General features: G+C 41.2%; 1 protein-coding gene across 8 annotated transcripts in view; it reads right to left on the bottom strand.

Annotated features, from left to right (window-relative positions):
- Window positions 1-25883, bottom strand: part of nedd4l (NEDD4 like E3 ubiquitin protein ligase) — a 50823-nt gene that overhangs the window by 9196 nt on the left and 15744 nt on the right. Inside the window, exons 1-16 of one of the 8 annotated variants that reach the window (XM_080510079.1) lie at window positions 24062-25165; window positions 19084-19134; window positions 17219-17280; window positions 16720-16837; window positions 15153-15307; window positions 14296-14431; window positions 13984-14172; window positions 13735-13812; window positions 11365-11424; window positions 8769-8906; window positions 7605-7796; window positions 5044-5241; window positions 4709-4786; window positions 2454-2508; window positions 1666-1724; window positions 396-461 (exon numbers count right to left, since the gene is read on the bottom strand). In XM_080510079.1, coding sequence (XP_080366205.1) covers window positions 396-461; window positions 1666-1724; window positions 2454-2508; window positions 4709-4786; window positions 5044-5241; window positions 7605-7796; window positions 8769-8906; window positions 11365-11424; window positions 13735-13812; window positions 13984-14172; window positions 14296-14431; window positions 15153-15307; window positions 16720-16837; window positions 17219-17280; window positions 19084-19134; window positions 24062-25150 — 2724 coding nt within the window. In that variant the 5' untranslated portion in view covers window positions 25151-25165. Of the gene's footprint in view, window positions 1-395; window positions 462-1665; window positions 1725-2453; window positions 2509-4708; window positions 4787-5043; window positions 5242-7604; window positions 7797-8768; window positions 8907-11364; window positions 11425-13734; window positions 13813-13983; window positions 14173-14295; window positions 14432-15152; window positions 15308-16719; window positions 16838-17218; window positions 17281-19083; window positions 19135-24061; window positions 25166-25883 lie in introns of those variants that run through there. The other 7 variants (XM_080510080.1, XM_080510081.1, XM_080510082.1 and 4 more) reach the window with 7 other exon arrangements.

Genomic DNA, 25883 nt, shown 5'->3' with positions numbered 1-25883 from the left:
ACTAATTAGAGAACATTTCCTCAGGCTATAGCACAATACTCGCATCCTAAAATGGACCAAGTATTATTCATTGTCACTAATCAACACATTTTCTATTATTATTATTCCCAAAGATTACATTTCAGTATTAAGAACGAAAGCCGAAAAAACACACAGCATCCCAAAAACTGTGAAATGATGACTTTTCCAACAAAGATATTAAACTCGGTCACGCAGCGCTGAGGCGGCATTAAAGTTTAACAAGGTGAACAAGAAGCAATGCAGCCTCATCAAAACAGAGGAAAATCTAATCTTTTCCTTCTGCACAGTGAAGCCGCAAAGTTTTATCTTTAGCGTCATTGAGCAGAAGTTCCCCAGCAAGAAACCCGAGACAAGGGACAGCAATCGCTTCTTACCGGTTTCTTTAATTTCTTCCTGAAGTAGTCGTATTTCTGCTTGAACTCTCTGGAGTAGGGGACGGCCTGCGTGAACAACAAGACAAACAAAGCAGTCAAACAGCAGCTCCAAAGTCATTCGTGCCTAGAAATGTTTCACTTGAGATTTTTGTTAAATGTTTTAACAGGAAAATTAAATGTGTTGTTATTTCTTGCCTATAAAAAAACGCGGGATGGAAAGTACCGGGATTTTAACGCGAGGACAGATGAAGACGGTTTCTCAAGCAGAGTACAAATCACACAACAGTGTCGGCACATTAAGTGACACCTGCATAAACGATATTGAATATGCGCTGATATCTGATATGCTGGTATTTTCAAAACAAAATATTACAGATGCCAATATAATCCACCTCTGCTTCTGATGCAGTACTTAATACTGACATTATATCAGAATTCATTTATGACGCTTTTGTCCACCCAGTGATGGGATTGGTGATGTTTTGTAGCAGCTTCCAGACAAAAACAAGAAAACTTATAAACCACATTTATATTTTGGAACTTTTTAAAAGGCAAATCAAATCGCTTTCCTTTATATTGTCAGAATGTTTCGACAATAACTAAGATATGGGATGCATTATGCATGCTTATACAAACTCACCCTGACTGCATGGCTTCATGGCTAAAGTGCTGTGAAATGTTTAGTCTTTATTTAGTGGTTTGACCAGATTGGTGTCTTGCAGGAGTGTTCTGGCCCACGGGCCTTATGTTTGACACCCTTGATCTATACGATTTCGCTTCTCGTCTATGACGGGGAAAAAAAAACACTAGAGACACTGTCGACTCCTGTTCAGGGCTCACTGCAGTATCTGCATGCTACATGAACCAGAACCAGGAAGCAAACCTGCCTGGATTTCCATTTTTAATTCATCCTCGCATGGCTGATGTTCAGCATTCATTGCAAACAGTGACTTTATCAGTTTCTAAAACTTGAAAAAAATCTCCACATAGCAGACATGCGATTTTTCACTTGTTTTACAATCATAGTAATGATGTCCCACTCTCTTTTTATCAGTTATGGTAAACATCAGCATTAGTGTTTCATACCAATATTACATTTTTTTTGTATTTATAAGCAGACACTAATGTTGTGGTGACATCATTGTGCATCCCAATTGCAAATAACACATTGAACATTGCAGCTCTGAGACTGATGACACAGTGTAACAGTCACTGTAACAGGCATTCATTGTTTCCATATTGTGAATATCTGGCATAGGAAACTACTCACAGGTCCTGTGATAGCCGGACTCTGTAGACGTGGGTCCTCCCACTGTGTGTTCTTTGTATCTGGAAGAATTGAATACAGAGCAATCAAACTTGATGTTTTAAGTTAAACAAAGTCACAAATACAAGATGTCATCTTCTATTATTGAATGTGTAGTGCTTCCTCATTCAGTTGATTGACGTGGTTTTACTATATCAGGTCATTTTACAGGGTCACTGTCCACAAATTGCACTAATATAGCAAATATATGGTGGCTAAAGTTAAATATTTGTCTTTATTTTAGCTTCAGAGATGTTGAGGATTTAAAAAGGAGTTTTTAAGTTGGCAAAAATCTCTTTCGGGGTGTATTAAATATTGATAAATTAGACATTTAAAAACTTGCAAAGAGAGTCCTGGATTAGATTAGAAAGTTACAAAAATGTATTTTGTATCCCTGTATCTTTAGACTGAACTATCAAATTTTCTAAACATTTCTTCGTTGCCACTCATGTTCATTAAATTAAAATTGTAAAAGACGAATGACAAACCTAGCCTAACTCTAACCTCCTTTATAATTCAGAAATTATATTTAATACAAGCACCAAAACAAGCACATTTAAGCTGATCTACGGGAAGCTTTTAAAGTTTGATTTTAAAAGGGGGAAAAAAAGCTCTTTTTTTCAAGGGAAAAGAAGATGTGTTATATCATCCACTACACTTAAAACATCTATGGCTGATTTCTGACAGACTCAAAAGTCAGAAAAGAAATATGAAAAGACTGAAGCGTGAAGCAGAGTGAGACGTGATCTTACTGTGGTCGATGTAAAAGGTGCGCCCGTCAGTGTGAATTCTCTCCTCCCATCCAGGCTGAAACAGAAGCAAGAAAAAAAAAATAAAAAATAAGAAGAAGAGTGAGGAAACCATTAGATCGCACACTTGAACAGGCCGTGCTCAAATAGTATTTTCAAATCCATCCATTCTTGTTTAAAACGTATGTTTAATTGAACTTGAGTGACCATCAAATGGTTGAAACACTGGCGGCCCCACCACCGCAGGCGAGGCAAGCTCAATCAAACACCACAAAGGAAATGAAAGGATTTTCTCTCCTATTTGAGTCGGGTCTGACACGACAGCAAGGCAGGGGGACGACCACAACATAAAGGTTAATCACCACTACTAGCTCAAACCAGTAAACCACCACGGACACGGTGACCACTCAGTACAGTGTCACAGGCCACGCACACTTGTAATGGCATCAGCAATCAAGCAATTAAAGGATGTAATGAAAAGATTGAGAGTAAAGGGTGGGGGGGAGGGGGAGGGGGGGGGACAGAGTCTGACAGTCTGTCAAACAGGGTGTGTGTGCTTCTTAGTATGCTGCTGCTGCATGAGTGGAGACCAGACTGAAAAGCTGATAACACATGCAGCATACAGCCAGTTCCTTCCTCTGACATACAAGGACGTCTTTTCAAACCTCCCACCCCCGTTTTCACTCGCCTTCTGTCCTTTATTCACCCCATTTCCTCCACCAGTTCTTCCTGTTCACGTTTCCCCTCCTCAACTTACAAAAAGCTGGTTCGACTTGTCTAACTGCGTCTCAGACACACTGATACTAGTACAAACAGCGGTCTGAGAGATCGCTGATGCAGATCTCCAAATGTTAACCCTCAACAAAAAGGTTGGCGGTGGTGCAGGGAGGCTGTTCACAGAGAGAGGAAGTGGGGTAAAAATACTGAAAGGAAGGGAGAGGTACAGTCCATCCATGCCGGTCATGACAGAGAAAGAGAAAAGACAGAAAGAGAGAGGAGGGAAATAAAAAAAAAAAAAAAGATTTAAAAATTAAAACACAAGGCTGTCTGCAGGCATTTAACCAGACCAGACTGGACCAGACAGGTAGGTAGGCAGGCAGAGGGAGGGAGGCACCAACCAACCTCCTCTGGTAGGTTCTGCCAAACAGATGTGGCCAGGTGTAGAAGAAATAGCATACATTAGATCCATCAGAAGGGAGAGAAAAAGAGAGAGAGGGAAAGAGAGAACAAACACACATGCGCACACACACGCACACAAGCCTGTGAGATGTAAAAGCCCATGACGTTTTGATTATTAAACATAGCGACAGTGGCAGCGAGACCACCCGCGAGCGGTTTGTGCCCGAGACTTGTTATCATTAGTGGTCCGATTATTTTTAACCACTAAACCAGTAATATCTAACAAAACAGTAGCTGCGATTACATGGTGTGATTAAATCCTTTTCAATGGAAGGGTTCAATTGTCCTGATTACATGAACACTAAATAAAGTCATTTGATTGATGTGTGAGTCTGTTTGCATGATTAAGTCATTGGATCAAACTCAGAAAACTTGGGACATGATCCCATATCCAGCTTTTCCTGAATCCAACCTTATCAGTCAGCTTTTCATGGACTTGGTGGGAAGAAAAAAAAAAAAAAAAAGGTATTGTTGTAACCTTCAGGTCCATCGAGCCTTTCAATACGTCTTATAATAGGTTTAAGGGCGGCGTTGGCATGTTTCTGAGAAGGCTATGCATGAAGCATCTCGTGGGGAATTACGTAACAGACACGCGGCACAAAACTCCGACAGTGAGCGAATCCATTCTTAGGTTTACATCGACTCAGATCAAATCATAATCAGTGTTAAAAAAAAAAACCTCTGTTCATTATTTCAATGGAATGAGGCCAATCAAATCAGACCAAAATGTTTACATTGACACAGTTTTAACTTGATTATTTATGTCTCATGTAACTGCAGCTATTGTACACTGTGAGACAACATAATGAAGCCTTATTTTAAGGTTCCTTTCACATAAATCTAACAGCAGTTGAGCCAACTATAAACAAAACGAAAAAAACACTACAACAGAAGCAATATGGGAGCAAGACGAACAGTTAATTCTCTCAAAGTAGAACACTTGAAAAATAGATTACATTATTAAATAATCTAAATATATTGAAATACGTGTAATGATGAGAGAACAAAGCTTTTGTTATGGGCATTCTTTGTGGGGCAGAGGTTAAGCATCCAGTAGATTTAATTGTTACTGTACTTACAGGAAGAGGCCCGAGGTCACCAGGCTCCATCGAATTCTTATTCCTCATATGGACCGGATATTTCAACCTGGGATCCTCCTGGTTGTCATCAACAGAGGGGAAACATAGACCGTTAAACCAGAGACTAAGGAAAATCCTCATGTTGCTACTTTTTTGTAAAGAATCACTAAAATTGAGGTAAATATACAACCGACACCACCAGATGTCACTAAATGACCCATTAACACCAGTGCAATCCACTGCCTGAATTATGATGTGTTTTATGCCAGAAATATTGCATGAAATTATCAGCAACATTCATTCTTGGGGCCCGACGGCACAGTGTGCGAGCTCACCCAGGTGGTGGCTCTGCTGTTGTGGTCGATGAAGAAGGGCCGCCCATTCGGGGCTATTCGCATCTCCCATCCGGGCGGCAAGAAGCTCTGCTGCGTTTTGTGCTGTGACTTTGGTGAGCTGTACGGCGACGGCTGGGGGGACTGTGGATTGGAGACTGTGTCTTTAACCGCCCTCCGCACCTGGATGTTGTTGGCTCCCTGGACACGAAATGGATACTTATATTTGTCAGAAATTGCAAAAACTAACACCACTTTTCCACATTTTCCTCAGTTTCTGCCCACAAAAAAAAAAAGAGAGCAAGATTTGAAAGCTTATGACTATTGTACATCACCATCTCACAAAAAACATAATTATGGACATAATTACTATCACTTCCCTTGTCTCAGTTTCAATAACGAATGATTCTTAAAATGAGGTACAGAAATAATTGTACATTCAACAACCATCAAGATGTGCTTACAATGCAGATTCTGAGTGTAGAAACCCAAACACATCGAATATGTGTTCTCACCTTTTTGAAAGACTGAACGTAAGGGACCTGACTGTACATCCACAGACATGCGGCTAATCAACACTTCTACTTCAAACACACAAGCTGTCCGTGATAATAACAACTGTGGACGAGGCTGAATGGGAAAAATGGATCCCGATAAAATCTGCAAATCGTTTATATATGAGCAACCTACAATTTGGGCTATTTTATCAAAGTCCGAGTGCAACCTTAAAACAATTTAAAGCCTGGACTAATAAGTGTCCCGGCCTCACATGGTTTTTTGGTAGCAATTATAACAGCCTGGTCTGATTTTTAACAAGATGGGGGGAAAAAACAAAACACATTAATTACTAGTCCACCTCCCACCTCCTCTGGAAGTTGTAATTATGACATTGTACTGCGAGTGTTTCACGTCCTTTCACTTCCACAATGCCTCGTTAATGCACACATGCTCACACGCTCTTTAATTAAGCCCCCCTTCGGGTCTCCTCCCGCAGTAGCAGCAAAAGATCTCCACCACTGAGTGAAGCTGTTGAATACAGCAGAAGGTCAAAAAGAGGTCATCCATTTTTAGCTACATTGTTGATCTTAATTAGCTGAGCTTTGTGGCATAGCGGCACTCAAAGGTATTCTGTTCAATTTAAAGTTTAAGATGTATTTCATTCAACAGGAAGACTTGGTTAATCAAAAGAGTTCCAAGGTTCATTCAAAGCTCTTAGATAGCATTAATTGTTTCCATCTATTTGGAGCACGATTTGTTTACATTTCTGTGTTGAGCTGTGTGCAATTTGAGGGTGTTTAAGGTAATTTCATCTCTTGTGACTTATTACAACGAAAACGCATTGTGACTCATCGAAATACGAGTATAAAATGCAAAATAGGCACAATAATATTTGCTTCAAATTTATGATTATAACACTCATCACTGCGACATGAGTTCACCTCTTCCCACATTTTAACATACATGCAAGTTTTAGCATCTTGAAATCGTGATGTTATGTAAATGCAGCATCAGAATTATTTTGCCGCTCCAGGTTTTTAAGAGTGAAGCTGTAATCACCCTTACAATCCCAACACAGCACATGCATACATGTTGCAATAACTAGCAACTTTTGTTTGTGCAAAGCAGTTTGATTATCCTAAACATCACTTTTCTATTGCCGCAGCCTTTAATAATGTTTCAAGCAGAAATGTCACCAAGTCCCTTGAAATGACATCTGGATGACACATTAACCACCTGAGCTGTATTATTATTAACGTCGCCAAGCCACATAATTAAACTCTTAGCTTCATAGATCCCACAAGAGGGAGATGAAGATTCCCAACAGGCCAAGAAGAAACCTAATATTCTATGCAGCAATTCTAGTTACATTCAGGTGACTCAAGAGCTTAAGTGTCAGGAGTTAATATTAAACACTGACCTGTAGTTTCCCTGACTCCCCTGAGCAAATTGAAACTGATTAGATGCCATGAACTTCGATAAATGTATTGTTTCAACAGCAAATGAACCATACCCCTTGTGTTTACTGATTCATTTTGTTAACATTACTTTAAATCACGCCCTTATCCAGCGAAATGGGTATATAAAGGCTTCAGCAAAAGCCTTCATCCCTCGGAGGAATGGTCAAGCTTCATTTGATTAAGCACTGCAAGCGATGGCTACTCAGTCAGCAGCTCAATATTTATTGATGAGAAGAGGGAAAAAAGCAGCATGAAGAAAGAAATTAATCAATGGGGAAAAGAGAAGAGACAAAATCAAGACAGAGAAGAATGGTTAAATGATTAGATTTACTTTCCAAAAAAAGATGAAAAGCAGCATTAGGACAGAGTTGACCTGAAAAAAGTGTGAGTGAGCAAATGGAAAGTATGGCACTGAGGAAGGCAATGGAGGAAGACAGACTGACAGAGGACTTGGATGGACTGATTTAGTCATCTTGGACGGCGTGGAAAGGAAGTTTGGAAGGGTAAAGAAGGAAGGAGGAGGACAGAAAGAAAAAAGCCCTCGGGTAAATAAAAATAGGCAGGCTGGCATGATGGGGTGGAAAGGTACAGGGATTTGACTCTCACCTCCAAGGGGGTGGAAAGGGTGACAGTAGGGGAGCTGAGGCTACGAGGTCGTCGGACTTGGGGCTCATGGAGGTGGTTGTTGGAGGAATTGGAAGAGGAGGGAGTGGATGGGGGTGCCAGGGCCGAGGCTCCTCCTGATGCTGCCGATGCTGCTGCTCCTGCTGCTGAGGTGCTGGCTCCATCTTCTGTCAACTGTCAGTGAAAACAGCACTTTGATGGTTATGTTGTGTACGAATTTAAACAGTGACACTGCTTTTGAAAAAAAGAAAAAAAAAAAAAAAAACTTTTTCTGATTATGAGCAATGCAGTCAATGACTCTTCCTGCATCGCAATGGTCTGGATGCAAGTTTTTCTGCTCAAAAATTGAGCTCCTAAAACCTGAAAAGAGTCATTCAGGGCCACAAAGAGAATATGTCACAATTAGCATGTATCCATCAAGAAAACAGGTGCAAAGGCATGGAAGAAGTTCAAGCTTCTCTGGGAGACTAAATGCTCTCCAAAGTGGCGACAACATGAACTGCATCATTCAGCAGTATCCTTTCCTTCCGGGCAATATCGTGAACAGACGAAAGTCAAAGACTATGAGATGATGAACAGGCATTAAACAGCTGGCAACAGTCTGGGAGAAAAAACGGAAATGAAATGGTAGATTTTTCAAAGAGCAGATATGAGGGTCGAACATACACCTAGTCCCATGGAGCAGCCTCTCCGTGAGCGCACACCACATGGTGCTGCCTCATTTACAGACAGAAAGACAGTGGAAGACGAGTGAAGACGCATTATCGAAATGAGGGGAAAGAACAGGGCGGAGTGGTGGTTGCAGTTCCATGCCAGGGTTTAAAGAGGTGTGACCAATACATAGTTGCACCGCATCCTGATATCAAACGAAATGCTGAACAAGAGAGGGAAGACACAATAACATTGTACTGTGAAGGAAACTAGACAGAGAAACAAATGAGACAGAAAAAGAGACTCCCAAGGTTTTCAAGCAGTGTCTCTTTCCCATCATTCCTTTACAGCTACATAAAAAAAGGAAACACAGGGAAGAAGAGGACAGGGGGAAAGAAGAGGTCGACACACAGGGCACGACAGGAGCCGGGTAAAGGTCCGGTCCCATGCATTGAGTCCGGCAAGCCCGACGGCCAGCCTTCGCACCTGCTGTACCTGCACAATTGGCCTAGTCCAAGTAGTTGTGCGGTTGTTATGGTTGACGAAATAAGTTCTTCCTTTGGCGTCCTTCCTCTCTTCCCATCCAGGGGGCAGGCCAGGGGTGGTCAAGGTGTAGGCAGTGGCAGAGGGAGACTGGCCAAGTGTGGAGAGAGAGCAAAGCAAAAGACAACTAATCAGTACAGGCTGACATGCTGCGAGAGACCAGGAGGGAATCTTTGAATCCCGTAAAACGATTCTGCAGTGGTCAACAGAAATTCCTCTTTTCAGTAAAGAATGAAGTCATGAGAAATTAACAATTTCGTCCCCTCTATTTTTGCAGCACGGGATGGTGAATAGAAACAGCACATAAAAGCTTTTCAACTTTCACACGCAAACAACAGATCAAGGCGGAAAACGGTGAATAATTTCTTCTACTACAGAGTCAAATATGAACCAAAAACATTACTGAAAAAGTCAACACGAAAATGGTCGGTCATTTTTTTAAATATCAGAGATACGAGTCAACAACAAGGAGTCCACAGATTTACTTAGTTATTTTGTAACACATACTACCGAGTGCAAAGTTAAAAGAGTTTCTTGCTGCCTGGTACATTGACTACATGCGAGAAAACGCTTGACACATTATTACTAGATTACGGGAATGCATTTTATTTTCCCCCTCTTGCATTCACATTGTAGTCAGCTAAAAACACTGATGGTGCCTCGAGTTAAAGCTCCATCCTTGGACTTAAGGACATAAGTAGTAAATACTCTGTTATGCATCACTGCGAAGTACAATTACCAAACCTATTTCCATCAACATTTTGGAATCTGGAAAAAGTTATTACATTAGAACAACACTGTGACTTGTGGGATTTCTACATGCACGACATTCTCGAAGAAGGAACCCCCCCACGCTTGGTGGTAGAGCTGCGCAACTAGTCATGTGTGTGAAACAAAGTCTTACTTGTGGTATATGTCAATAACCGCTAACAAGCAAATTAGCTTCCATGTGAAAGTTGTGAAGGTCTTGGGGGGGCCTAAGGTCACGATAAAACTGAAGGTATCTAAGAAATGTATGCCCATTTTAAAGACATTTAAATATATTTTGTTTAAAAACAATATAAGATCTGGAATAAATCTGACAAGTTTAATGAAAATCAACTTAGTCTTTTTGATATCTGCTGAACAGGCTTAAAATAAGTCTCTTCATTAGGTCCACACTTCTTCACATCAAAAAAATTATGTTTCCCTTTCACAATGCAACAGTCTATCGTCAATGATCAACATATATTTTCATAAGAATTGTGGTTAGTTCACAGCACAGTTTATCTACACCAGTACTAGTCTAAATGATGGGAATAGTTAATTCCTATCTAAAGAACAAGTAGTGATTGGGACAAAATGTTACAATGACATAATATTCAATAAATGTAATGAACATCATATTGGTAACCAATAAGATGAATATCATGAATATATTTATATTTATTTTATTGAATTTCAAAATATACATTTACAATGCATTTCTTGGTTCAACCATTTTTTGATTTAGGTTACAGAACTATATTGCAGAGTTAATGAAGATAAGCCGATAAATGAACAATTTAACAATTTAACATTTGTACACATAAATAAATCTAATATATTTAAAAACAAATCTATATATAAACATAAAAAATACATATTTTTTATTCATTAGCTCCAAATTGTGTTTTTTCTCAAATATTGTTTAATCTAATAAGCAGTGAATAATATGTTTGAGTGAAATGAAATAGACATTCTCATTGTTTGAGATCATTTATTCACAGCCAATCACTGATCTGTTTACCAATTATCTGTATGACAATTAATTTTCGGTTGTTAGCAAGACAGTTGTGTAATATTTGCCTTGGATATGATTTGACACTAATTAACCTTATCCTTGATGAAAACAATGCGATTTTGGTACCTCACAAAAAACTTTCAACAAATTAAGATGTTTCACAAAAAATTTGAATTCCAAAGTGGAGGAAGTCCATGAAAAACTTCCATCCCCGCAGGAAGTCACAAATTAATCTCAGATTAGAATACAATGTGAAAGTTCACTTTCCACTAATTGAGCTCAAACTTTTAAACTTTCTCGCAAAAACATTTAATATTATAAGACATTTCTCCTATGCTGAGAAAATAAAGTTTCTCAACATATTAGAGTATTTTATAAGAGCAGATATTTTTAACTGCAGGTCATAATTATTGTTTAAAAAAAAAAGTCAATGATTGACATTTTAGTTTATATGATGAGTATACAAATAATGACAAAACAACCCATTTAACTTCATTGTAGTTTTTTCGGATGCACTTATAGAAAGGAGTGCATGATATCAATTAGCAACTGACGTTATTTTGACAAAAATCAATCAGCTGTCAGAAAACCCAAATGTGAAAACCGATACTGACCTTCTTAAAACACTGACATATTTTTTGTTTAATTATCTGTATGAGATAATTCAAAAAAAATGTTTTCAAACATTGGAGGAAAAACAAACACAGGGTCCATTCTACTTGGTGTGAGGAAACTAAGGTGAGTACGACTGACGGGGTTTACACTGTAAATAAACTGAGGTATTACCATGGACTCCTCACCACCTGAGACTGTTTGAGCTCTTGTTCTTCTGGGCTGGGAACTCTGCTGGTGGTAAACAACAGGGGAAGATGGTCTTTAGTCCACAATATGTTTTCATAGCCGGGGTGGGGGGGTGGGGGTTAAAGGGACAACGATTTGTGCAGGAGTGCAGGTCAAGTGAGGAAAGGCTCAGTGCTCAGGGAAGAATTCATTCTCAAAGAGGTGAGGAGTGGCAGAAAGAGAGATCTTTTTTTGATTTTGGGCCATGGTGAGAAACCGCAGAGGCAGTGCATATTGGGAAAAAATTAAATAAAACAACAAGTGAAGCATCGGGCAAGCAGCTGCTGCTGTGATTGGATGACTTGGTTACACAAGGGACGGATTAAAAAGTTTTAAAGCTCTGTGCTCTTTGAAACTCTTGGACACAGTCTGTTCTCCCTGAACTAGAAATTTAATCCACAGCCAATGCACCATCTTTAATTTCAACCTGAGTACAAACTTCTGTTTCAGCTTAAGAGTCTGAGAGAAGAGCTGTGTCCCAGAGCCGTGAGAGCAGAGAAGTGATTTATTGTGTTCGGGTTAAGAAAAGCAGTTTCATCCTTAGACATTGTGATCAAATACCGAAAAAAAAAAAAAAAATCTGTTGTTTCCAGAGGATGTACCACAAATAAGATGACAACATTAGTGTAGTTCAGCCTGGTGTTGGGTGTTGTTCTGCTTATTTTTAACTGCACAACCTGGAGAACAGTTAGCAACCCGATATGCACTTAGCAGCTGCACCAGCCCTGAAAGGCCAAACCTCCAGGCTGCTTTTATCCAAGAAACAATCACACATTCATGGACTAGTACAAAACAGCACCGATCCACCTACACAATAAAAATCAAAGAATCATTATACTGTAACCAGGTTTTCCATTTTAACACATCCCCACCAGACGCAAGAGGACAGAAGTTGGTTGTTAAAGTAAAACTACAGATATTCAATGTATAAGAGCCAAAAGCAGCTCAATAAAGGACCTTATTCTGCTTTTCTCCTCCTCAAACATTTCTCCTAATTAAGGCCACAAATGAGGAATGTGTTGCTGCTCTGAATGTGATGAGTGATAAATGATATCAGGTTCACTCCCACCAGTTCACTGAACTGATGCCTATTCCTGTGGTTTATATTGGAGATACTGAGCTGATCCATAAAAGGAAATAACAAAGCTACAGCAGCAGCATCACATCATACTGGATTAAAAAAAAAGAGGCAACACTCTTGATAAAAGTAAATCAGTCAGAAAAGATGCCAACAGATTGGAGCCCTGGAACAAAATAGAAACAAAACACTCACTAATATTACAAAAACAAAACTGTCAGTGTTAAATATGTTAAGACAATTGCATGTTTAGTTTACTCTGTCATATCCCGTTAGTACATTTACATCTTATTCACTGTGTTACTATTTTATCCACACTGTGGATGGTATAGAATACAGCAAAGTCCTTTACATTGATGTAATTTTACTTGAGGTTTGTAAAGTAAAACGTATGGATTAGAAAGTACCAATAAGTTTACGGAAAAAACGCAAGTATAATACAGATACCTAAAAACTTAACTGGAGAAAAGAAATATTTGTACATAGTTGCTACCTTACGGTTACACAGACTGACAGCAGCTGCTCACTACACCCACCCAAAACCCATGGACCTGCTATAGACAGCAAAGTATTCACTTTATATATCCCACTTAACTAGCCGCCAGCCAGTGAGAAACGAATCATTCATGGAAGTAGCTGACATCAGCACCTGTACTTTCCTTTGGCCTGACGTAGCCGTAGCTCGGCGCTGTGACTCAGACACGTGACAAAAGTCTGATTCAGATCGTGTGACATTTTCCCGAGCTGAATCTCCACTCATGGTGTGACTCAGGACTCTACGGGGGACATCTGAAACAGCGTGGGATTCTGTCGAAAACCGCATTCGCTATCAAGAGTGTGCTTTGGGATTATTATTATTAGGATGGCACGCATATGTGGAAGCCAACGTTTCTGCGATACATCCAACACGGTGAAAATGTGAATCAGAGAGTACAAGACAGTAGGAAGTGATGTGGCGACCCTGCAGAGACAAAAATGTACAGGGAGTGGTACATTTGAAGGAGAGAAACGAAGCAGAGGTGAGAAGGCTGCAGCGCCTGTCTGGTATGAGGAGGTGCAAATTGGTAATGCAAAGAAGAGCAAAGGAAGGTGATTTCATATGCAGAACATTCACGAGACCGAGACGTGTCAGCACAGAGGGGCGAAATGAGTCGATACAAACCTGCTAAAATAAGGAGAAGGGAGAGGGGATAAAAGAGAAGATGGAGGAACACTGGGGGGGGGGGAGAAATATATACCGTGAGAGGAGGAGCCTGGGCCTGATCACTGACGCCGTCCGTCATGCTCGAGGAGCGGAGTCTGTTTGACAGGTGGCTCTGTTCCAGGTAAGCAGGGAGAGAAGAAAGGTTTTACCAACCTGTGATTTTTGACGTCTACCTAAAAGGACCAGCCTGCACTTCACTTTGACCACACCTACGCCGTTAAGTCATCTGAATGTGCAGTGCTTCTGGCTGCAATTATGGAAAACTACCGAGATCGAGTCTCACCAGAGCAGAGCTGGGCCCGGGCACTTCTCCATTAGTGTCCGGAGTGAGAGACAGCCTCAGGTTCAGATCTTCCGAAAATTCCTGGGTGACCGGTGTTGGTGGGTGCTGCGGAGTCAAGGCGGAGGACGGACCGGGCAGAGACTGGGCCAGACCGTCAATAGGATCCTCCTCGGTGATGAGCTCCCAGGACTACGGGGCCCACAAGAAAACACAACCACGGGCACAATGATAATATTTTAGTAACATCGTTGCTATAGAAACGCTTGTCGCTCGATGCGAACCACGCTGTACATTCGCAATATATTCGCTCACATTGTCCAAGTCTCTGGGTTCCAGATGCTCATTTTCCAAATCTTCACTGATGTGACGCCGCGAACGAAAAACACGATGTGCTTCCTGATGGATTTGACGCTGCTGATTGTCACTCTCAATCTCTGATATGACGTCCCTGTGAGGGGGGGAAGTGGAGTCATGAAAAGCACCAAAAGCATCATATATAAAGTAAAAACTTGAAGCATGAAAGTGAGGAGGCCTCAAACCAGCCAAATTAATTTAGCTGATTTCAAAAGAATTTCTTTTGGCATGTACCAATGCCCATTTTTACTTCCACGGGTCTATTCTGAACATGTATCTAAAAGTACCTTACTAATCGAGCTGTCTATCAAGGTAATCTCGCATCTCACCAGAAATCTTCTTTTGAGGAAAAGATTTGACATTTTGGAAAATGTGCTCTTTGATTTTCTTCCTGAGAGCGACATTAAAAGTTTGATTCCGTTTCCCCTGCAATAACGAGACTGCTCAAGCCTTTGACTTGGCACTCGGCAGGTAAATAGAGTGTGATTTTGTAAATGTTAATCTTTTAGATAAAGTGCACGAATGAAAAATAAAGCTATTCTTTAAATGACTTGTGACTTACTAATCAACCTGAACATGCACACTGCATTTATACTGATTGTTTTGGTCTTGATTCATAGATAGATGTTGCTTTAGATAAAAACATCTGCTGAAGACAATTACATATGCTATGGACTTGTAAAAGTAAATATATAATATAAAGATTAGGTCTTTGTTACAGTGCAGAGATTTATACAGTGCAATAAATTAAAAAAAAATAAAAAACTGTGTTGAACTGTATTATTCAAGATGAAAACAAAAGAACTCAGAAGTACATGTTGGAAGGTCGTTTCCACTGCGTCGTGCGGTTGTTGTGGTTGACGTAGTACGTCCGTCCCAGGTTGTCCACCTTTTCTTCCCAGCCTGCAGGCAAAGGGGGAAGTAGCTGCTGGGGTCGCTGAGAGCCTGAGTCTGCAGACTCATCCCAGCCCTGCAGAACAAAGTCCAGGTTTCAGTCAAGTAAGGTCAAATAACTTGAGTCACTCACAGTTCAGGCCAGAAATCCCCAAGTAATATATCTCAGTGCAACTTAACAAGACAAATATGAGTATCCTTCCAGAGCAGTGCTGGGCAAATAAGTTTCCGGAAAGGGCACATGGAAAAAGTAAGACTGCTGTGGACAAGTTGAACCTAAATCAACTTAATAGTGATACATGTCAAAATATTTAAAAAAAAAATATATATATATCGCCTAATATCTATTAAGGTCTTGTGTTTTTCTGCATTTTTATCCGGTAATGCCAATACAAATTGTAATCCTTCAATGCAACAATGTCCCATCTATAAGCTTTGACTTGAGTAAAGTACTTGGAAATCTGTGTATTATGGAAAACATTGTGTTCTGTAGCACTATAATCCATCGTTAATGAGGTAACGACTGATAGCTCTGCTAGATAACTCAGTAAAGAGAGAAATGCATGCTGACAAGGAGCGGCATAAATAAAACAGACCCACTCTTGCGGGTTCTACTATGCCCCAGTCTGTTAAACTGTCTAATTTAGATAGATTTTAATATTGGTGCAGTTTGTCACACTTTCCTAACTGCTGTGTTGTGGTTTGAAACCGTTTCGTTGACATTTGCCGTTCTTCATGTCTGACAAGCTGCTGTTGGGCAGGCTGGGAAATCTCAGACCACAATCCCAGGCTAATGAGCTAATGTTTGGGCATCGGTAAAGCTCATAGTTCAGACAAATTTGTTTAATGATAGGAAAATGATAAGAAAGACACCAGAACCGATGGCATAACACAAATCATTTTAAAGGTTGAATGACAAAAAAAATTGAATAAATAATGACAGTGACAACATAAAGTCAGGGATGGTTAGCCATTTGGCATTTAGTCTTTTTGGACTCTGGCTGCTAAATGTTGTCTTATCTGTGAAATTTGTCAGTGTCTAATACTGCCTAACATTTTGTCAGCTCGAGGAGTCACGAGAAATCCACAGTTGAACACATATACACATGAAAGAATAAACATTAAAAGAGTAAAAAATTTCCTATTTCTCTGAATCACAGGCTGTAATGTAAATGGTCTTTCCAGACAGATTGGAAAGCAGCTTGTTGCCAGGATCTGGTAAACTTATTTTCCAAAGTCTCACAAAGAGGATGAAAATACAGATCCTTCCTTTATTCGCACACTAATATCGCTCTAACATTTCTATTGTGTCCAAAGAAGGCTCTATATTTTCACTATGAATCTTTAAGCTGTGCTGTCTTTGTTGGAAATGGAAAATTAAACTACAATCTGGTTTTGGCTTCACATTATTATATATATATATTTTTTTTTTTTAAGTCAAGTGGTATATTAGGTCATGTTTAGTCAGCAGACTAAAAGTAATTCTACCTCAGCCTCCTCCCTCATCTCCCCAGCCTCCTCCTCATGTCCTCCTTGTTTGGGAAGATAGGCCATCTTCAGACGCAGGTAACCCTTCACCCTGGACTTGTGACTGGAATGAGAACATCTGTTGAAATGTGTTGAAATTATGATGGCTGCAATTTCCTATCACAGAAAAATGCATACATTCCAAAAAATCACCCCCCCCCCCCATAAACAGATGTATTACAAACATTATTCATTAATATCAGACATACAACAATCTCTGATTCAATACATTTTTAACTCAATGAACGACAGAATTTTTCAAATCTTTCACATGATACTTTGATGCCCCTGGTGTCCAGGATGCTCAAAATTAGCAGTCTTTATAAACAGTCTATAAAAACATCATATGTAATATATACTGCACTTACGAATGTAAACAGATTCTATTGAGAAGTTATTATTTTCTTGTTTATTTCTCACAAAATATAAACTCTGCCCATCACATTCTGCAGAAACTGACCTTCTAGGCCGCAATAGGAAGTCTTTGAATGTGTAGGGACGCTCCATGGCCGGGTCCTCCGTCTGCGAATTAAGAGGACGTGTTTGTTGACAGATTTTTATTGAACACACAAGCAAAACATAAATGTTGCACACGAGCAAAATAGATGGGTCACCAGCTCGGAGCATGGATGCAACCCTGTGCAGAAGCCATCTGAGGATCATGATGCAATCCTGAGTGCCTCCTGTTACATATTGAACTTCAGAAAGGTCTTTGGAAATACACAGCAATCTCACACTGCTCTGTTGACTGGACCAAGCCAGTCCGCCTAATCATCACACACTGTTCTCTAAGATACTATGAAGCCAATTTTGATATTGCAAAAGGTTTCACCAGATACATTTGAAATGTATACCAATGAGTGCAAATATACATCTAAGATATTGTTCAAACGTACTACCGGTAAAGTAGATCTAATAAATAAAATACTTGCACAATTTTATTCAGTGTGTTGCTGAAACTGAAAAGCAAAGCTTAAGATTTCACCACAATGCAAACATTGGATCAGCTCCAATGACTCAGCAGTGCCGCCCTGATTCAGGAGAAATGAAACAAGATCTATGAGAAGCTAGCGCAAAGAAAACAGTGAGGACTCAAGTGTCGTAGGTAAACTATGAAAGAGACACAAACAGTCCTCCTACCAAGTGTCCTCCTACCAAGTGTCCTATTAACAGTCTCTCTGTTAACTGTCCTCCTATTAACTATTATTTGTAATGTATTTTACATTTGTAAATTCCAAAGTGCTATAAACAACAATATAAGCTGAAGCAACAATATAAAACACTTCAAAGAACAGCAATAAAAATCAACATATAAAACAGAGATAAAAGGCAATAAGAGCTGCAAATCAGGAGTGTTTTGTTGTCCATTTTTAAAAGAACAGTCTGTGTAGCCCTCAGGTGAACTGTCCTTCTACTAAATGTCTCCCTACTGACCATCCTCCTACCAACTGTCCCTCATAGTAACATAGCAACTGTCCTCCTATTAATTGTCCTCCTGCTAGCTGTCTCCATAATGCCCCAAATTACCAAATCAAAGCACCGGTATCAGCACTATAATAACTTATTCACTCTCAGCCACTTTGTTTAATAGCCAATGTCAAACACTCTCTCCCTCATCCACCTCTCAAGCATGACTCAGCTGGAGCTTTTATCTGCTAATAATTTTCTGGACCTCAGGGGCCCAAACAGGGCATTAATAATTAACCCAGACAACTTAAAGAGAGCCACAACACGACCAAGTGCTCACTTCTCAGCTAAGTGCCGTTGCAACTTCAGAAGCACATTCTGTAGGATCTGTGTGTGTGTGTGCAAATGTGTGTATTATGCCCAAATTTCCACAGCTGCTGCACCCCCTGAAACTCTCAGGCATCCTCAAGGGGAAACCCACTCCACACTTTGACAGCCTCTGATTTACATAAAGTCTGTAAGCAATCCACAATGACCTTTCATGTTGTTGTTATTATAGAGGTGTTGTTTCCCTGCACTTCACACTTTTAAGTACACATGGGTGCGTGAGTGTGTGTGTGTGCGTGTGAATCTGACAAGTGTAGCACTTTCCATGGACTCGAAGGGTAGCCCGCCCTCAGGACAGTCATTCTGTTTACATTCTAGACAGCCCGCTTTCTATTTCTAACAAGGAGAGGGCTGTTTGATCCCAACAAAACTCTACTTGTGTGGCGAGCACTTTCTCACACTCACCACAGGCACTGAGAAGCTCACCCACTGCCCAACCTTCATGGAGGTTAATCAGGCACAGCAAACTTAAAGATAAGAAACAGCTAAGTATTCAAAACTGTGTCCAAGCAGTCCACATACACAACTTACCGGTAAATGACTGAGGGGAACATCCACTTGCCCCAGGAAATCATCTCTAGTCTGGGGGGAAAAAACAAAACAAAAACAAAAGGAAGGTCACCTTCAGTAGGTTAATTTTAGAAGCAGCCGTTTCCAAATGTGTGAGGAAAGCCAAACAATTTTCCAGCAGGGACAGTCAAGGGAAAAACCACAATGCTGACGTAATTTACCTGATGTGTCGAGATATCTAGAAGTATGCGTGTGTGAAAGCTTTTCATTTCAGAACGACACTCAAGCCTGATTTGTGAACACGTGGAAATCCGACATCCTCAGATGGTTGTTTGAAAGAAAACGGTCAAATGGGTATGAGCATGTTAACCAATATTTAATTTAAGGAATAAAATGACATAAGCAGGGGTGTGTTACTGTATGTTTGCCAGGTACACTTTTATCTTCTACCAATTGACACAGATTTCCACATGTCCAGTCAGAAGGCTTTGTATTCATGGACAGACCTTTGGTATCACATCATAGGAGAGAAACCTGAAAACCCAGCAAGGAAAAAAATAACATTCATTGCCACCAGAAAAAAAAGCCAAATCAAATAGATGGAGGGTGAGAAGGACAGAAGTGACAACAGGGAAGAATCAGGGAAGGTTTGCGGTTCAGATTGGAGAGGCCCACAGGGTCTCCGTGATCGATGAGTGATTACCTGTCCCAGATGGAAAAGCCCATTCTTGGTGGACGCCTGTGTGTGGGACATAACTCATTTAGACATACAAAGGCATAAACTAACAACACTGTCAGCTTGTTGGCATTGATCTGAAAGGAAAACTGGGTTGAAAAGAAAGAAAGAAAAAAGAAAAAAACAGCATTACTCCACTGTAATCTGGTTTGAGTGGTGAACCACCTGTGGGTTGTGGGAGATTTAATGGCTTGTCGAAGCATCAACAATAAACTGCTGTCAGTTGAAGACACTTTGACAATATAAGAGCTACGCTACAGGCTGCTGAGCTGCACGGTGTCTCTCCACTGAACTCCCATCAGTCAATCTCCGAGCTCACGTATGACATAAGAAGTGTTCGATTTGTTGTGGCAGCTGCAGAGGCCTGCTGCATGAAAATGGAGTGATCATGAAAGACGTACAGTTATAAAAACGATACCAAGTGACGTGTGGTGAATCCTACGTATGCATTTGATTTAAAAGTGAAATCAAAGGAATAAATGTGGTTAAACTTTAAGCCAGCAAATAGGGGCTTTTATAGAATTTATAAAAGAAGGTTTTTCGCCTCCTTATTAAATCTTATGAGTAGGTTTTTGTCGAAAGTGAAGTTGATGCAAAAAAAAAAAATGAGATGAACATTCCTTTACAGATGGTAAGCTGCATCCCTGGTGTCGTTTTGAAACTGCTAACCTGCTTCCTGTTTTGTTCCTCGCTCGTTTATTCTGATGATCAAAAGGAAAGGTGAGAGCAGAGCGATGAGGTGAGTGCACTGCTCTCCCTGCCAATAGTTAACAGACCTGGAATTCAGTGGTGAAAGGTTACAAATGAGTCACATGAACACTGTGAGTTATTAATGTACAGGCACGTAAACAGGCATTTGTGGATGTGTGTATACTCCCCACACACATCCACCCACCTACACTGACACACATTAGCAAACCGCTCCTTCCTGGAAAAGCGAAAGCCGCTCCTGCTGAAATGAGAGCAGTATCTGCTTTCATTCCCAAACCAACTATACAATTAGTTCACTGCCAGCGCAACTCGAGTAATTTCAAACAGCCATAAGCTTTATTTGACCTGCGAGAGAGCAAAAGCAGCCACCTGCACAGTGGAGTATAAAAGTTTCAAACTCTGTCAAACTCTGCTGAACCAATCTTTTTGTACTGATGAGTTACTCAGCTACTCAGAGCATTAAATCATGAGTTGAAAACCATACCACAACATCAACAACTGAGACTCTTCTAATGTATATCTAAGGTAGTAGCCATTGGACAAATATCCTCCCTGAGGACCAGGCCTTTTTTTTTTTTTTTTAAAGACCTTAACCATAACAAGCATTTTAAGCTTTGGGCTTCTGAATGCAGAGAGATATAATTGCAGAGTCATTAAAGGGTCACATCTGAGCCTGCAGCTGCCTCCCCGGGACTGGGTTACACTTTGGGTGGGAGGGGGCCATGAAAAGGCCATAGGAAGAAAGGTTGGGGGAAACAGAGCGAAAGGTTTGACGCAGACTAAAGACTGTTCATAGAAAATGAAAATAATAAAACAATAACCGGTCAGCTACCTATACGTCAAAACACCTGGTAACCACATCATGAACTTTCATAGATTTCAGAAGATTTTTTTTACCCACAGCTCAGATCAAATATATGAGCTCATCCACAGAGGACAAGCACTTGCTCATGCTTTACCAACCAAAATGCTGTTCAACTCGCATATTTTCCTCCACATGCTAGAACAGAAGACATCTGGGAAAACTTGTATTTCCCTTGTCAACTGTAAGACAGCAGAGATCAAATCAGTGATGCTGACTGCAGCCGAGTTGATCTGTTATAAAGCCACAACCGACAGCAGAGATATAGGAAGACATGGAACAAGCCCAAACTGACGCCGAGGTGTGAGAAGGCTGTCGCGCCTGCTCCACACCGACACGACTGGATCGCTTGAATTACAATGACATGCAATTGTGAGATATCGGAGCTATCAGAGGAAAGTCCTTCACAACAATAGCAATCGCAATCCTGCTCACATGCAACTGGACCAAAATAAAAGGAGAACCCCCCCCACATCCATCCACGATCATGGCTCAGGTAAATATAGCCAGCCCAGTGGCCTGCAAGAGCTCTTTATGAATGGCAAGTGAGGGCTGTCGAGGCCGGGGCTGAAACAAGGGCATGGCACTGTGGCACAGCTGTCTGCAGCTAGTCTGTCTGGCACACACACACACACACAAAAACACACACACAAATAGACACTTGTGTTATCCTCAGCCGGGCTTACAAAAAGGGGCACTGAATTACAGGGCAGCCACTTGGGGAAGACCTGTCATGTTGGTCTATAAGAGGATTTCCTCATTGCATGAGAAACAGGAAGCCCCGGAGTCACGCGACATGCGCCCTAAAACGAGGGAATGGAGAAGGCGTGCAAAATACATGCATGTGTGCTTTAAGTGCTGAATTCTGAGTTGTTTTCATCGTCGGACTTGTAAGAGACCCAAATCCTTTATGTCGGAATATTCACTTCGAATGCATCTTTGTGGACTCGAGTTATAAATTCAAGATGAAGGTGTACTGTGGGACAAATTAAAATATACAGTGTTTTATTCCCCCCCCCCCCCCCCGATATTATTTATAATTTATTTTTGTTTTAATGTCTTGTAGAGACCTGTAGGTATGATGCTATATCATTGTTGTGAATTAATTATTGCGTGATGTTCTATATAATGCTAACAAATAGCGAGAACACGTCAAATTATTTTCAACAATTCAAAGGCTACAAGCCGGTTTCATGTTCACTCTAGTCAGAGATGAATAGTTACGGCCTGCCAATAAGTGTACAGTACAAACATATCCTGCACACTTTTTAATTAACAGGTGTAGAATTTATTGTTAGTATTTCATGTTGTTGATCATACATTATATTATATGACTACTGAGGTGCAATGAACACGATAAAGGCATAACCTTCTTCATAAAATGTGACAGACTTATTTTTTTGCATCACTTGCAGTAGTCGCATGAATACAAACAAGGTTCCCTCATGGCTGTCTTTCAAACTTTGGGAAACGGGGTGTACCCGCTTGAGATCACTCCAAACCATTTGGGATATTCTGGTAGAGCAAGAAGAATTCTAAGGTTGTGACACGTAAAAGTCACGTGAGAATGTTCTCCATGAATCAAGTTTCTCGGGGTGATCATACTCGAGTCAATTACTTATTATTTCCAGGTAATTACACGTGATTGCGGCTATGAACCGGAAAACTAGTCGCAGACCGCCTTGCTTCCAAGATGTACATAATTTCAGGGGACTTTCATTTCAACCTTTTGTGTTTGACAGTTTTTCTTGTATTTCATTATTATATTATTTCTTTCATTTCATATACCTTGCTTTTTAATATAGCTAAACCACAATGACTGTGTACAGAATAAGCATACCTGCCTTCACTATCTAGAAAGTCTCACAGTCCAATTGGGTGTTGCCTGTGTCTCTCAGGCATTAAAAACAAAGATGATTTGGAATTAAATATTGATGATCTCTGAAAATTTCTGACCAAACTGTAACCACATCTTAGTTTCCAATTGTTCACATGGCAGCTGCAAGGATATCGATCCATACCAGCCTAGAACCAGTGAAGACACACCACCCGCCTGCTCTCAAAAGCAACAACCACACTCGAAACAAACTAAAGATAGAAACAGCCGACTCTTAAAGAGCAGCGACCATGGTTAAGGGTATTATCAAAATCTGAGAGTCACATTTCTGTGAAGGAAGGGAACAATTGTAAGGAGGGACAAATCACCCTTTCATCCATTTCGTATGTCCCTACTTTTTGTTTATAAATGAATTAGCTGATGTGTGTAAAATCTCAAATGCCTGTGGTTGTGAAGTGAAAGGAAATCCAGTGTGTCTGTGTGTTTTAGCTCAGCAACTCTGTCTGTGCTTCATAGTTCCGAGAATGCCGCCACCCTCTCCCTGCATCAGTGGGACTCAGTGAGTCAACTAAGTGATATAAAAGGTGGAATTTATGAATTTAAAAGGAAACCTGGTGACAAGGGTAACACACATTTGGCCCAGATCATGTTATTTACAACCAGTCTGAATGCCTCACACTTTGGCTACTGTTCAAATTTAAAGTCCACCATTCATTTCAATGTTTATTACACGTAAATCATTTCCGGAAATGAAAATTCGAGCTGAGGAAAAGCCATTTAAAAAAAGCCTCTTCTGACTGAACATGTTACAAACATACTTCAGTTCTACAAAAGTTATTCTAATGATATTTACCTTGGGATTGTTTGTTGTTGAAGCACCGCCAAAGCTCACATCCTGATCTCCGCCTCCGCCCGGGGTAAAATAAATTTTCAAACGCGGTTGCCTTCTGGGTGCTTCCCCACTGATTTTAAAGGTACAACCATTCGATGTGTCTCTTGCCTCCGTCTCCTCATCTGTTTGGTTCTCCTCTATTGTCGGGCTGTCGGCACCAGTTCTCAGATGTTGGTTGTCTAGGAGCAGCCTCTGATGGGACGAGCTCCTCTGCAGCCGAATTCTGGGGTAACGTGTTGGACGGGAACTTCTTGGGCTGCTACAGCCATCGTCTCCACATTGTTCCTCTGACGGCTGTTGCCTGTCATGGCCCGGATCCAAGTTCTGATTTTGCTGGAGCTGAAATATCAGTCTCTGAGCACCATTGACACCAGGCGACGGGTCCATACTCTGCTGCTGGACAGACCAGCTGGCACCACCGCCAAAAGGAAGAATCCTGAAATGCTGGACATCAGAAACATCGGGAGAATTCCTCTTGATGCAGATGGAACCGACGCTGATCCCGGGTTGACCTCTGTTGAACAAAGTTGGACTACTGGAACCAATGCTAAACACTCTACGTTTCGGAAGGTTTGGTTCTGAGGAAAAAGGTTGCGAGTTCAAAGAATCTGGGCTGCAGTATGGAGGCGGCGGATGTGGTGGAAAGTCCGGTTCAATTTGTGGCTCCGTATAAGCAGGCGCAGGTCCCGGAGGACTATAACAGGGTGGTGGGCCATCATCCACAAGACCACTGGAATCTCCATAACTAGATCCGTTGCTGCGCTGAAGAGAGATGTGCATGGACGAGCTCTTAGTGGGACGTGGCTCAGCATAGGCAGCGAGCTGGGGTATGAACATGGAAGAGCTGCGTTTCAGAGACGGTTCCGAGCGCAAAGAGCAAGGTGTCGATGGGCTGTGCGGTGAAGCCATCTCCTGACGAAGCCTCGATACCGGAGGTGGCTCCATGACCACGCCGCTGTGTCCCTGCTGCTCCTCAGGTTCTCCTTCCAGTATCTCCGGGGCTGTGTTGCTGCGGCCCGAGCCAAAGTACAAACGCAGACGTTGTGCCATTTTCACCCCGTGTCCCACAGCTCTCGTTCCCTCTCACTTGCTCTCTGCCTGGCTGTCGGTTCGCTCCTCTGACTCCCGTCTCAGTCTAACTAATGTCGCCAACTTCTCCTTTGGCTGGCTCAGTGACTGATCCCCCCCCCCCCCCCTTTTTTTCCCCTCTTCCACCCCCCATTCGCCCTCCCTCTTTCCCCCTCCCACCCTCTCCGAGTCTCTTCCACAACTTTCCTTCCCACAGCAAATTGTACAGAGAAAAGGAATCAAGCCACAAAAACCTAACAGCAACTAGACAAACAGTTAACAACTTTACACTATGCACTAAAGTGTGTCACCATGGAGGCAAAAGAGAAAAAATACTCAGGGGGGGGGTAAACAAAAAATAAAGCAGGAGGATCCCACAGTAACCAACTCCGAACACTACCAAGCACTAGCGACAGACAGCAGAAATAGCCTAAGCCAAGTGACAGCCAGCATTCCTGACATGATTGGATAAGAGCAACCGGCGCTCCTGGTTTCCGAGGTGACAGTGGGTTGTCTGTCAATCACGTGACCACTCATGCCCCCCCACAACTGTGTTACAACCCTGTTCTGCCATCAAGTGCCAACTGCTCCCTCCCCCAGCAACATAGCCTTTTCCCCCTGCCATCCTTCCTCTCATTTATATAGAGTCTGTCAAGTAGTGACTGCCCTGGTGCCTACACATCGAGTGGTTCCCCACAGGAATCTGGGAAACGAC

This window comes from Blennius ocellaris, assembly GCF_963422515.1.
Source record: "Blennius ocellaris genome assembly, chromosome: 15".
Lineage (NCBI taxonomy): Eukaryota > Metazoa > Chordata > Actinopteri > Blenniiformes > Blenniidae > Blennius > Blennius ocellaris.
The sequence above is the reverse complement of the archived record's forward strand: the minus strand, read 5'-3'. Positions and strand labels throughout refer to the sequence as shown.